This window comes from Leucoraja erinacea, chromosome 22, assembly GCF_028641065.1.
Source record: "Leucoraja erinacea ecotype New England chromosome 22, Leri_hhj_1, whole genome shotgun sequence".
Taxonomy (NCBI): domain Eukaryota; kingdom Metazoa; phylum Chordata; class Chondrichthyes; order Rajiformes; family Rajidae; genus Leucoraja; species Leucoraja erinaceus.
This window is the reverse complement of record NC_073398.1, coordinates 13,580,778-13,595,440: the sequence shown is the minus strand read 5'-3', so window position 1 is coordinate 13,595,440 and position 14,663 is coordinate 13,580,778. Positions and strand designations below refer to the sequence as shown.

General features: G+C 43.3%; 1 protein-coding gene across 1 annotated transcript in view; it reads right to left on the bottom strand.

Moving 5' to 3' along the window:
- Window positions 1–14,663, bottom strand: part of LOC129708047 (mucin-19-like) — a 42,173-nt gene that overhangs the window by 8,002 nt on the left and 19,508 nt on the right. Inside the window, exons 14-25 of the mRNA XM_055653589.1 lie at window positions 14,489–14,626; window positions 10,036–10,191; window positions 8,556–8,650; window positions 6,817–6,943; window positions 5,207–5,453; window positions 3,270–3,325; window positions 3,077–3,177; window positions 2,348–2,493; window positions 2,116–2,254; window positions 1,374–1,478; window positions 1,058–1,249; window positions 199–435 (exon numbers count right to left, since the gene is read on the bottom strand). Of these exons, the coding sequence (XP_055509564.1) occupies window positions 199–435; window positions 1,058–1,249; window positions 1,374–1,478; window positions 2,116–2,254; window positions 2,348–2,493; window positions 3,077–3,177; window positions 3,270–3,325; window positions 5,207–5,453; window positions 6,817–6,943; window positions 8,556–8,650; window positions 10,036–10,191; window positions 14,489–14,626 (1,739 nt within the window). The remainder of the gene's footprint in view (window positions 1–198; window positions 436–1,057; window positions 1,250–1,373; window positions 1,479–2,115; window positions 2,255–2,347; window positions 2,494–3,076; window positions 3,178–3,269; window positions 3,326–5,206; window positions 5,454–6,816; window positions 6,944–8,555; window positions 8,651–10,035; window positions 10,192–14,488; window positions 14,627–14,663) is intronic.

The window sequence follows — 14,663 nt, the reverse complement described above, 5'->3', positions numbered from 1 at the left end:
GCACATATTGAAGTTATGTTATGATACTTTATGATGTTATGAGAATGTGATGATATATAAAGGCACATTTTTTTTTTCCCCCTATCTTTGTGGAATACCTCAATCTTAAAGGAGCTTTGTCTACATTTTTGAATTCATGTTTGAAATTTTTTTTTTGAAACCCTTTGCAAATATTGCTGATTCTTTCAGTCGACATACCTCGCTGTGGCATGACTGAAACATGCTCTGCTGAATTATGTCACACTTCCTCAATGCCCATGTTAAACAATACTGGTTTCTCTCACATGGCGATGTTTGATTGACCGTATCTGAGCAGGACATGGACTTCCAGCTGTTTCCAAAAACCACCACGTTAGACACCAGGGAATTCCCTTTTGTTGTCAGATCATCTGAGACATCATCGTTGAAGTTTCCACACAGACCACAAACCCGATTCTTTAATAAAAATATAATGTTATGAAAATAAATCTTAGGCATTATTATTTTTCATGAGCAATGCATGTATTTTCCTTATGTCTCTCTTGAAGTACAGATTGGCTGCTGTAGGCACTTATGGTTTGTGATTAGTAGCTAATTTGGCAAATTATTGAGAAAGTTTGTTCTAACAATGGTTTTCCATGTATATCTTTAGAAGTTATTGATCAATAATTATGTAACGACTCTAGCTCTGTTAAATGGCCAGAGTTAATAATCCTCTGACGATCTTGAAGATAAGAGCATTTGCGTTTTAAAAACAGAATGATTGTAATCTTTTGCCCTCTCTCACTGTACTGCAAAGGGAAACATGTATCTGTTGTTCATGATTCTCCATGTCATTGTTTTTTTGAATGTTGTGAAGTATAATCCTGGATGGAAACCCATAATGATGAGAGTGCTTATGAGGAAGTCGTTTGGTAGTTAAATTAATCTTTTTCTCAGTGTCTTTATTTTCATGATAACAAAAACTAAAAATATATATTGAATTTGTCATCAATTGTGAGGTATTCTCAGGGCCGCTGTTCTTGGCACAGAAGTGGCCTGTCCGTTAAAGAAATGTTGACTTTCAATCCATACTTACTTTCCATCTTGCATCCAGTGTGATTGAAAGTCTTGTGCTTTTATCCCATATCACAGTAATCCCATTGGGAAAGGTAAGGATTAAGTAGAGTCCAATAGTGTGAAGTGTATAGGAATCAACTGTGCACTGGGTTTGGTTTGTGAGCCGTTCAGTTGTCACCACTCGGTTATCAGCCAGAACATATTCTTTACCCTGTAAAAACAGATACCACATGGGCGTCTGGTGATTTATGTTTCCAACTAAATTATTGTATTTTGTTAAATAAGTTTTATTCCAATACAGAAAATGTATAATTGTAGTTAAAGTGAAATAACACCTCAAGTAAGATTCTGATGTTCCTTGAACATGTCATTCCCCTCTCACAGCAGGGAACACTCTCAGTGAGAATTTGAAGAGTGCCTTCTTGACGATTACATTGGTCCTAAACAATAAATTCAGAATAGGAATTATAAAACAAAGTATTTGCTTGGACGTGAGATTAATCAAGTTTGCGTTAGGTCTCTGGCATAAAGTTCCAAGACATTTATGACATCTGGTGAATAGATGTTTATAAAATGTAAAAACGTATTAGGTGTCTCTCATTGCCACGTGGATGAGACTCTGGTTATTTAGTACCATCATTCTATAGTAATTATGTTTTAGTACTAATAATCAGTTGGAAATATTATATTGCTAATGGGCAGTATTTCACCCTTGACCCAAATATCTGTTCCATCTTCCCCAGTTGACCTGTTGTATACGTTTTTTTGATGAGTTCCTTATATGTTAGAAATATTGCTCAGCCAAAATGCCCACATTATCTGCTTATTATTTTGTATAGTAACTTTAATGCAGTATAAATAAATGAAGTGCGCAAGACATGTGCAACATGACTTAATTAGAGAATGCCACAATTCACCTGGATGATTTACTGCTCACTAAACCACAAGGGTTTTAATGGAAACACATTCTGCATCTGAGTGATGTAGTGCGTTCACTCATTTGATGATAACTGCACTATGAATCATGAAGTCATCCCTGTAGTTAATCATGGAAATAACATTACGAGTCTCACATACCTCAACAAAAATATATTCACAATTTCCATCATAGACATATCTTTTCCCATCGAAGGTTCCATAGTGGCCATCACCGTAAACTTCACAAGTCTTTGGGCATGTTTCATTAGTACATCTCCATGAGCCTCCCTGGCATGTGCTGCAATATGAAGAGTGCAAAGCCAGGATGACGAATGACATGTAGAGAGAGACGTGATCTGAAATACTTCTGCTGATCTTTCTATTATCTTACCATTTATTACAATCCCTTTGAATTTTTCTTCCATTGGTATAGAGTTTGCCACCGTATAAACAAGAGCAATTTCCAGGTGCAATACACTTTCCACTATCATCTTCCACAAGACCATGGGGACAGGCACAGCCAGGGACACATGAACTCTGCTTTCATAACAGATCAAAATGAGTGTTGAGATAAATGAGGTGATTTTCACTGAAATATTGACACAGAATTTTTAAATTGTTGCCCAGCATCATATTCGGCTCAAAAACTTTGAATTATTAGGCTCTCTCGGGAATCATGGGGAATCAGAAAAAAATACAAGATGATCATAACTTTATTTCACAATAATAATTTATGTAATTGTAATGTTTGATGTGAAACATCTTGCGAAATCATTAATTTCATTATTCCATGAATATGGTGGCTTTAGCAAACTGATAATGTGAAAAAAGGACACAATGCTGGAGTAACACAACGGGTCAGGCAGCATCTCTGGAAACCATTGATCAGTTATGTTTCGGTTGGGACCCTTCTTCAGATTTGTTGTGGGGGGAGAAGAAAGGAAGATGCGAGACAAAAGGATTGAATAGTTGCAAATTTTGAAGCCAGAGGAAGGAATGTAGGTGGAAGGTGAGTGGAAAAATAGGCACAAGTCCAAGAGGGGCACGGGCGGGGGGTGGTATTCGGTAGGCCTTGGTGGACCGAGCGCAAATGTTCAGCAACAATGTGAAAGATACTCACACATGGAATGCTTAGAGTTCGACATGTTTTTTTACACTCGTCTTCCGATGAAGAACCAGTTTCATTTGTACAGTTAAACATGACTTTTTCATCATGGCATTCTACAAAAAACAATAATTAAAAATAAATTGTGAAATGTTTGCTCATCAATTTGTATATTGACGGAATTGGACACTGTTGTAACATTGGTTACCTGGAGGTTTTGGGTCGTCTGTTTTAAAGCATTCAAAAGTTCCATTTTGGCAAATGCTGTGTATGAAAAATAGTTGAATAATACCAGTTATATTTAATAGATACTAAACTAAGTGGGACCAGTTGAATCTCTGTCACACAGAAGGCTTGGTCCCCCAAAGCAATATTCCATCACTCACCCACAGTCTCCAACTGCACAGGCGCAGCTCATTTCCCCTCATCCCCAGCACTCTCGCCCCCTCCTCTTCACCCTCACTCTTCTTTCCCCTCTTCTCCTTCCCTCCCCAAATCCCTTCCTTACCTCTCTCTCCCTCCCCATTCCCCTAACCTCAGTCACTCCCTCCCTCCCTCCACAACTCTCTTTTTCCCCTTCCTACCCCCCTCCTATCTCTCTATCCCCCACCTCCACCACTCATCACCTTCCCTATCCCTTCCCACCTCCCCCCCCCACTGCCCTCCACTCCCTCTATTCCCCACTCTCTACCTCTCGCACTACCCAATCCTTTATTCTCCCCTCCTCTCCCTCTATTCCCCCTTTTCCCCACTCTCCCTCCTCACCTCCCCCTTCTTTCCCCCCCCCCCCTACCCTTCCCCAATCCCTCCCTCACCTCTCCTTTACCCTACCCTCAGTCACTCCCTCCCTCCCTCCATAACTCCTCTCCCCACCTTACTCTCCTCCTCTCCTTCTATCCCCTCTCCTCCCCCACTTTCCCTCCCCAGGATCTCGAGGTTGCCGTTCTCTCCCCTCTCCCTTCTTACGTGCCCCGGTGGAGCATCAGCCAACGGCATCCTCAGAGCTAGGCCTTGGATCGGCCCGGACGCACCAGCAGTTACGGCCGTGCCGGCGTGTGGGCGGGGGGGAGCTCGGAAAAAAAGATGGGGGAAGAGCCATGGGGGAGGGGCGGGTGATCACGGGGGAGGGGGGCAGGAGCCAGTGAGGGGGACCAGTAGGGATGGGGCTAGAGCTGCGGGGTGTTATGTTGGGGTGCGTTTGAGACTCACAGCTGGGCGTTGTGCGCCCTCCTCCGCCTGGATCAGACACTCCGCTTTCTGTTTGGCGACATCGTCAACTTTGGGCACTCCAAAAATTGTGTCCAATTGGAGACCTCCGCCAGCCTCCCTCAGACAATAGACAATAGATGCAGGAGTAGGCCATTTGGCCCTTCAAGCCTACACCACCATTCAATGTGATCATGGCTGATCATCCCCAATCAGCCCGTTCCTGTCTTCTCGCCATATCCCCTGACTCCGCTATCTTTAAGAGCCCTATCTAGCTCTCTCTTGAAAGTATCCAGAGAACCGGCCTCCACCGCCCTCTGAGGCAGAGAATTCCACAGACTCACAACTCTCTGTGAGAAAAAGTATTTCCTTGTCTCCGTTCTAAATGGCTTACCCCTTATTCTTAAACTGTGGTCCCTGGTTCTGGACTCCCCTAACATCGGAAACATGTTTCCTGCCTCTAGCGTGTCTAAACACTTAACAATCGTATATGTTTCAATAAGATTGCCTCTCATCCTTCTAAATTCCAGAGTGTACAAGCCCAGCCGCTCCATTCTCTCAGCATATGACAGTCGCGCCATCCTGGGAATTAACCTTGTAAACCTACGCTGCACTCCCTCAATAGCAAGAATGTCCTTCCTCATCTCCAGTAAAGACACGATGGCACAGGAAGGGGCAGATTGTCCCATGGAGTGACAGCAGAAGTGACCAATCCACATGGAGCTGACTGACAGGAGAGGAAATTGATCGGAACAAAACTTGGTGCACTCGCATCACAGGATAACGGTGAGTGAGCTGCCAAAAAAATCGTAGCGCTATCGCGTACCGTTTTTACGAAAATAGAAGAAATGCACAAACCGGAGAGCACAAGATCAGAGTTTTAGTTATGTATAGACAGATTGTCCAAAATATATAATTACATAATTAGAGAAGACTTACCAGAGTCTACCGTTCTTCTTAATATTCTGCCCTTTTTCTATAAGCCTCCCTTCATAAGAGCACATACAATCTGATTGTTCCACACAGAATCCATTTTCATCCATGTACATTTTCTCAGAACAGCCACATCCATAAACTGGAACATCCTTAATTTTGCAGGTGTAATCATTCTCTGATAGTGACCAGCAGGTCCGGTTACAAGCTCTCATGTCATTCTTGTAAACCTGCGAGCTACTACACGGTATATCTAAAAAAAGATTAAAATGAAGCAATCAACCAGCTACAGATCTTTGAACGGCCGTGAAGAATGTTGCCTATTGTTTGCTTTGGCTTCGAGTTTATGACTGCTGAAGCCAGATCATCACTGATTCCACTCTTGAGTTCTCCACAGATGTCTTTTGAGATGTAATATGACATTTGTGAAACTTCACAACTATATTTGGATTTGACAATGTTTATAATATCGATGCAAAGGAAGCATCTGAGGAAATCTTGCCCTTTGGCCTTTTGAAGATTTTTTGCTCATTATGGTTTAAGAATTTGTTAAAACATTTTTTTTTTAATGTTTCATTGTGATGTGTGGTTCTTTTATTACTCATGCTCAGCATGGCAAAAAAGGGTTAATAATTTGGAAAATGTGTTACCAGTAGGATAGTCAGCATCCAATCAAATCCAATCCTGCACCCCCAGTCATTGCATATGTCTTTTAATTTTAGCTTTATTTTTGAGAGGTGTATTACGAAAAAACATTTCCTGAGAAAAATATCTTCTCCATCACGTTACAAAATGTTGGCCTCAGTATTGGCATCTGCAACACCTGTTATTTGGGAGCCACTGGTGCTGATTTGGATAGAATTTATTGTGTGGCGTCTATAAACATTTCAGTGTGGGTGAATCATCTGACAAGTGCAGTAGAACATGCAATAGTCAGATTTTTTAGTTTAGTTTAGAGATGTAGCGGGGAAACAGGTATTCGGTCCATTGAGTTTGTGCCGAGCAGCGATTCCCATACAGTAACACTATCCTACACACTAGGGACAATTTACAATCATCTTTGGAGGGCTGGAGGAAACTGGAGCATTCGGGGAAACCCACGTGGTCAAGGGGAGAACATATATACTCTGTACAGACCGCACCCGTGGTCAGGATTGAACCCGGGTCTCTAGTGCTGTAAGGCAGTAACTCTACCACTGCCCAATCATCATGATGTCAGCCTTGCTACAAGGTGATCTGATGCCTGTGCTGCCAGGTTGAGGCGTAAACGTCCGTTGCCTGATGAAAGAGGGAGAAATGGTGTATGATGGCCGTAGTGGCTACCATCGACAAAATCATCACATGGGAGCACTAGGACAAGCCATGGTGCATGGAAGGCAAGCACCAAGCATAGATGTAGAGATAAGTGGTGCCCCCCTCTACAACTCACTATTTTCATTCTTTCTGGGGAAAAGGTTTTCAAGAAGGGTTGCATGTTTAATAACTGGATGTTATTGAACAGGATTAAGAGAAAATATTATAATACTTTTATGCTGATCAATAAATTTGCCCGATTCTGTTTAGGACCATTAAGACTGCTGAACTTCTCCAGCGACAGAATCTTCACCAAAACATACCGCAAATGTCTCTTCTCCAGTTTTCAATGATGATACCATTAGCAGCACACTCGTGGACATATGCCCCCAGTCCTGCACACAGGCAGTCATTGATATTCTCACAGGCACAGGTAGCAGCAACACACATCTGAAAAAATGGAGGTCAGCCTAATCAATCACACACGTCTCCTTGTTGTATCATTCGCACGCACACAATATATATATGCACATATACACAAATACACACACATCATTCTATCTATATATTACTAAAACTCTCATCTTGTATGTTTGTGATTTTGTTGTCTGTGATTCAGAGATGCCTGGAACTATGCCAAAATGGTATACGATAGTGCTACAATTTTTGAACCACCTTAATCACAATTGTCCGGTGGTGTGTTTTTATCAAGTTTCTTTCAGATTGGTTATATTTTACAAGTTATTCACTTTTTAATTTTACAAAATCCCACTTTGAGAAAAACCTTAGCTCCACTGGCAGTTTGCAGCTATAACGTCACAATGAGGTCTCATTTACATAAACTGCCCCTCACCAGTGTTCCACTGCCAGTTAGCAGCATTTGATGTCATAATGGGATCTCATTTACATAAACTGCCCGTCAACAGTGTTCTATCCAGTGCAATGAGAGATGTGTTACATTGTTGTAAGGAGAGGGAGGGAGTGGGGGAGGGGGGGAGAAATATTATTTAAACATTATGTTTTGTGGGGGAGTGGGATAGGCGAGAGGTGAGGAGTGGGGAGCAGGGAGATAGAGGAGGGGAGTGGGGTTATGGAGGGAGGGAGGGAGTGACTGATGGTAGGGGAAAGGAGAGGGAGAGAGAGGTGATGGAGGGAGTGGAGGAGGGGAGAGGGGAGAGAAGAGGGAGTGTGAAGATGAGGGGAAGGGAGGGAGTGTTAGGGATTAGGTGAAATGAGCCGTGCCTGCGCAGATGGGGGCTATGGGTGAGTGGTGGAATATTGCAGTGGGGGAACATGTTGCGTTGGGGGAACGGGTGAGTGGTGGAATATTGCATTGGTGGAACGGTGCCCAACGGGTCCCACTTGGTCTCATATATATTACTAAAACTCTCATCTTGTTTGTTTGGATCTCTGCGTGTGAGTGAGTGAGTGTATGAGTGAGTGATTGAGTGAGTGAGATCCTGTAATTACACCAAAACAGGACACAATAGTGCTACAATTTTTCCACCACCTTACTCACAATTGTTCTGTGGTGTGTTTTCAACAAGTTTTGTTCAGATTAATGTTACATTTTACAAGTTATTCACTTTTCTAAATTACAAAATCCCGTCTGAGAAAAAATTCTTCCATCTGCACACTGGCAGTTACAGCTCTGACGTCACAATGGGATCCAAATCCTTGCTGGCCCTCCCCGCCACAATGTTGCAATCACAGAACACTGAGTCCTGCCAGAAGGTTTTAAAATTTAAGAACAGTGAGGCTGAAGAGGAAGGGGAGGCAAAGAGGATAGTATCATATAGGAGTGTTACGAGAGGAAATCATCACACACAGACATAGAGGTACTGCGTGTAATGGCTTGAACCGTGTTTTAATTTGTAAATTTGGATTCTTGCCTTTGCGATGGGATTAATTTGCTGTGACCGGTAACACCCATTGACCGTTAACAGGTAAGTATGGAACTACTGGTGAATAAGGAGTTGGGGTTTGATCACTAGTTTCACAGTCGGTTGAGTTCTGACATTGTATAGTTTCCCAGACATTACTTCTTAGATAAGATTCTTACCTGATAATATTGTGCATAATCCACAGTGGAGTGACATGCTGAGAAGGGACCGGTTGGATCCTTTAGGAAGGAACAGTGCTGTTTGGCATATTGTTCTGCAAATCAAATTTAATAATAAATGTTGAAACAAGATACTGCTTTACAGAAATAAACACAAAATAAGGGAGTAACTCAGCAGGTCAGGCAGCTTCTCTGGAGAATATGGGTAGGTGATGTTTCAGGTCTGGACACCTCTTCAGACTAATTGTGGGGTGGGGAGAGAGAGTTGGAAGAGTGGAGGGGCAGGACAAAGCCTTGCAAACCGTTTCTGTATCTCACCATCTCCATCACAGGAGACAGACTATTGACTGACATCTACTACAAACCTACTGTCTTCCTTAGCTTTCTAGACTGCACTTCTTCCCACCCTGCTTCCTGGAATGACTCTATTCCCTATTCCCAATTTCTCCGTCTACGCTGCATTAAGGCGCCCAGGATGAGATTTTCCATACTAGATCATCAGAGATTCCTAATTTTTTCGGAAATGGGGGTTCCCCTCTTCCATTATAGATGAGGCTCTCACTGGGGTCTCCTTGATATCCCACAGCTCCGCTCTTGTTCCCCCTCCCCCTATTTACAACAAGGACAGAGTCCCCCTTGACCTGACCTTCCACCACATCAGCCGTCACGTACAGCATATAATCCTCCAACACTTTCACCACCTCCAACGGGATTCCACTATTGGCCACACCTTCCCATCTCCACCCCTTTCTGTTTTCTGCAGAGACCGTTCCCTCTGCAACTCCCTGGTCAACTCGTCCCTTCTCACCTAAACCACCCCCACCCCAGGTACTTTCCGCTGCAAACCGCACGAGATGCAACACCTGTCCCTTTATCTCCCCCCTCGACTCCATCCAAGGACCCCGACAGAGGCAGAGGTTCACTTGCACCTCCCCCAACCTCATCTACTGTATCCGCTGTGCCAGGTGTCAACTTCTGTACATCGGAGAGACCAAGCGCAGGCTTGGCGATCATTTCACTGAACACCTCCGCTCAGTTCGCCTTAACCTACCTGATCTCTTGGTTGCTCAGAACTCCAACTCTCCCTCCCATTCCCAATATGACCTTTCTGTCCTGGGCCTCCTCCATTGTCAGAGTGAGGCCCAGCGCAGATTAGAAGAACAGCACCTCATATTTCGCTTGGGTAGCTTACACCCCAGCGGTTTGAACATGGGCTTCTCTAACTTGAAGTAGCCCTTGCTTTCCTTCTCTCTCCATCCCATCCCACTTCTCCCACAAGTCTTACTGTCTCCGACCACATTCTATCTTCATTCTATCTTTGGCCCACCCACTCCCCATACATCAGTCTGAAGAAGATCTCTAGGTTCTAAAGAATGCTTTAACTTCATTGTGGGAGAGATAAATTGACCAACACTATTTGACCAATCACACCTAGTAGAACTGCTTCTGTTATAAAACTCAATGTCCTTTGTCACATTACCATTTTCTGAACTAATGCACAGGTCAGGTAAACTTGGTGGATGACAGTTTGCTTCAACTTCCCAAGATTTAGCAAAAATGAGAGGAGAATTTTCCACAATGTTATATGAAGCTAGGAAGTCATCATTTGCATTGTCATTGAAGGTGCCACAGAGACCTGTGAAATAGAAAATATATATTGTTAGAACAAAACACTAATATGTCTTTCAATCTTATTCCATGCTAAAGTGAGCATAACGATAAATTGTACCACTTGCTGTTAGCACTAATGATTTATGACTTAGTTGAAAGGATAATCAGTAAAAGCAAACAATTTCATGGTGCTTTTTCAAAGAGAACAGAGGATTTTAGATAATCTAGATTGCTGCTCTAGATCGCTGCTCTAGATGTCAGCTGATCTAGCTGCTCTAGATGTCAGCTGATCTACATCGGGGAGACTAAGCGTAGGTTGGGCGACCGTTTCGCCGAACACCTCCGCTCAGTCCGCAATAACCAACCTGACCTCCCGGTGGCTCAGCACTTCAACTCCCCCTCCCATTCCCAATCCGACCTCTCTGTCCTGGGTCCCCTCCATTGCCAGAGTGAGCAACACCGGAAATTGGAGGAACAGCACCTCATATTCCGCCTGGGCAGTTTGCATCCTGATGGCATTAACGTTGAATTCTCCCAGTTTTGCTAGCCCTTGCTGTCGCCTATTTCCTTCGCTCCATAGATGCTGCTGCACCCGTTTAGTTTCTCCAGCAATTTTGTGTACCAGAGGATTTTAGGCCATCCGGGCTCCAATTATTCATCCTAGGGATGGTTTTATACTTCCTTAGAAAGAAATTAGCTTTATCCCCCCTGCTGGTACCCCCCATCAGAACAGAGAGAGAAATTCTAGATAAAAAGTAGCAAACAGATAGAAACTTTAGCAGAAGGCCTTGGGAGTCTTTGACGTCAGGAGATGGTCCGAGACATTCCTGGACTTTCTCATAGATGTTATGATTGCAAACCGTTGAGGTCTGACCAGAAGAAAAGTTTGTGTATTTTCTTTGTGCCTCAGGGGACATCAGAGGAGAGGCACCTATTTGCAGAATATGAAATTAATAAAAACACTTCTTTGTCTGAATTTGTCTCAAGAGCATTTGTGATTATTGAACCTCACAATCAGCCAACAGCATTTTAAAGCAAAATAAATAATCTGGTCATTATCTCTCAGATATTCTGAGATTTGCAGCATGCAAATAGTCCATTTGGTTTACCACATATGTAAAACAATACAAAGGCATTATAAGGATTGATATATAAAATATAAATATGTTTGTTTTCTTTCTGGTACCTTTAGATCTTTAATAATAAAATGTACATGAAATTGTAACATGCAGCATGTCAGAGATTATTCAGGTATTATATAATTAGGTGGAAGTAGCAGCTGTTGATTCATATGACCATCCATATGAATTATTTAGGTATTTGAATATTTAGAGGTGTCTTGGCAGCTACAACATACTCCCAGATTTATAATTCTGCAAAGTTACTTGTGTAAACTCAAATTGTTAAAGCTTAATAGATATTTATAGCTATTGAAAATTTAGTTATTTATTGCTGTGTTTGTGTGCGATTGAAATTGTACTTAATCATTTACTATTGTATTTGTGTTTAAAATATAGGTAAACTCGATTTACTTTGAGTTTAAAGATTCTGCCGGGTGGGTCACCAGGAGAATGTCTATTGACGAACAAAGAATTTATATCAACCAGCTTCAGCCTCCGAGTTGTTTAGTTCAAATGGACACAACACTGTGCATTAAAACATCAAATTACTGTTCATAAAATGTAGATTAATTAACATAGAAACATAGAAAACATGTGCAGGAGTAGGCCCTCGACCCTCTCCCCACTCCCCTGCTGAAGTCCTGCCTCCCCATTCTCTGCCCCTACCTCACTAATCTCTTCAACTCCTCATTGTACCAAGGAATTTTCCCCTCCGCTTTCCAAACTGCTGCTGTCACACCAATCTTAAAGAAACCTGGTCTTGATTCCTCCTCTCTCATTAATTACCGCCCAATCTCAAACCGCCCCTTTCTTTCAAAACCCCTGGAGCGTATTGTTGCGTCGCAACTTCATTCTCACCTCCTTGCGTATAACCTACTTGAACCCCTCCAATCTGGCTTTTGCCCCCTCCATAGCACAGAAACTGCTCTCCTCAAAGTCCTCAACGACCTCCTCACCTCTGCTGACACTGGTTCCCTCAACATTCTCATCCTCCTCGACCTGAGCGCAGCCTTCGATACAGTGAACCATAACATCCTGCTCACCAGACTCAAAGACCTCGGCATTGAAGGCTCTGCACTCAGCTGGCTCCGTTCCTACCTTTCCAACAGATCCCACTTCATCTCTCTCCACAACCACACCTCTGCTACAGCCACAGTCACTCAAGGCGTTCCCCAAGGCTCCGTACTCGGTCCCCTCCTCTTCATCATCTACATCCTCCCCCTTGGTCAGATACTCCACCACTTCAACCTGGACTTCCACTGTTACGCTGATGACACCCAGATCTACCTTGGCACCAAATCCCCCCACAACCCCCCCCCCCCTCTCCCATATCAACTCCTGTTTGTCAGCTATAAAAACCTGGATGCAACATAACTTCCTCAAACTCAACAGCGATAAGACAGAATTCCTCCTCATAGGCTCCAAAGCCACACTCAGCAAAATCAATAACCCCACTCTCACCATTGACGGCACCACTGTCTCCCCATCTCCCCAGGCCCGCAACCTCGGCGTGATCTTTGATTCCACCCTCTCCCTTGAGCCTCACATCCGCCATGTCATTAAAACCTCCTTCTTTCATCTCCGCAACATCGCCAAACTCAGACCCTCTCTCACACCTCCCGCTGCTGAAAGACTCATCCATGCCTTCATCTTCTCCCGACTGGACTATTGCAACTCACTTCTCCTTGGCATCAGCTCCACCTACATCAACCGACTCCAACTGGTCCAGAACGCAGCCGCCCGACTCATCACCCACACCAAATCCTGGCATCACATCACTCCAGTCCTCAAACAACTTCACTGGCTTCCCATCTCCCACCGGATTACCTACAAAATCCTGATCCTCACCTACAAAGCCCTCCACCATCTGGCCCCTCCATATCTCGCTGACCTCCTCTCCCCCTACCAACCCTCACGGTCCCTCAGATCCACATCAGCCGCTCTCCTCTCCATCCACAAGTCCAACCTCCGCAGTTTTGGGGACAGAGCCTTCTCCAGGGCAGCTCCCAGGCTCTGGAACTCCCTCCCCCAACTGATCCACAATTCCGTGTCCCTCACCATCTTCCAGTCCCGCCTCAAGACCCATCTCTTCACCTCTGCCTATCCTTAGCCCAACGTCCCCCTCCCTTTTCATCTGTGCATTAATTGCCTCATATTGTGTTTTGTATTGAATTCTGTCTTTACTTTGTGTACTAGTCATGTCTCTATTATTTATTTCATTCCCCTTACATGTTTTTCCTCTACCTGCTAAATTTTTGTAAGGTGTCCTTGAGACTCTTGAAAGGCGCCCATAAATAAAATGTATTATTATTATTATTATTCGGCCATTCGAGCCTGCACCGCCATTAATATGATCATGGCTGATCATCCAACTCAGTATCCTGTACCTGCCTTCTCTCCATACCTTCTCTGATCCCTTTAGCCACAAGGGCCACATCTAAACCCCTCTTAAATATATCCAATGAACTAGCCTCAACTTCCTGTGGCAGAGAATTCCACAGATTCTCTGTGTGAAAAAGTTTTTCTCATCTCGGTCCTAAAATACTTCCCCCTTATCCTTAAACTGTGACCCCTTGTTCTGGACTTCCCCAATATCGGGAACAATCTTCCTGCATCTAGCCTGTCCAACCCCTTAAGAATTTTGTAAGTTTCTATAAGATCCCCCCTCAATCTTCTAAATTCTAGCGAGTACAAGCCAAGTCTATCCAGTCTTTCTACATATGAAAGTCCTGCCATCCCAGGAATCAGTCTGGTGAACCTTCTCTGTACTCCCTCTATGGCAAGAATGTATTTTCCCCAGATTAGGAGACCAAAACTGTACGCAATACTCCAGGTGTGGTCTCACCTAGACCCTGTACAACTGCAGTAGAACCTCCCTGCTCCTATACTCAAATCCTTTTGCTATGAATCATTACAAGTAATCATTACACCGGCAATTATCACAATAAAGGCCAATATTTCTTGTTTTACACATTGTGAAAATTAATCTAAACGAGCAGGTGGAGGAAAATATAATGCTAGTGTGAAAGAATGTGGTAGAATTCTTATTCACTGATCATCATGCATGAATGCAGAATCAAAAGGGAGATATGAATAGTATACCCTATAGCAACACAGGGCTCTTTCCATGTGTGCTGCAGGCATTAGTTTTCTGAATTGATCAAGCAGTCAGGTATTTTTTACAAGTAATAGACACATCACCTTTTGTGTGACCCTGCAGAAATTCAGGCAGTGAGATGTAAAGCTGCATGATGGGAGAAGTCTGCACTTGCATTTTCAGCCCAGATTGAGTGGCCACTTGAAGGAATATGGACGACTGCCGAAAAATTACTAAATCAGCTGTAAAAATAAAAATAAATTCAAGTTAGCTTGGCTG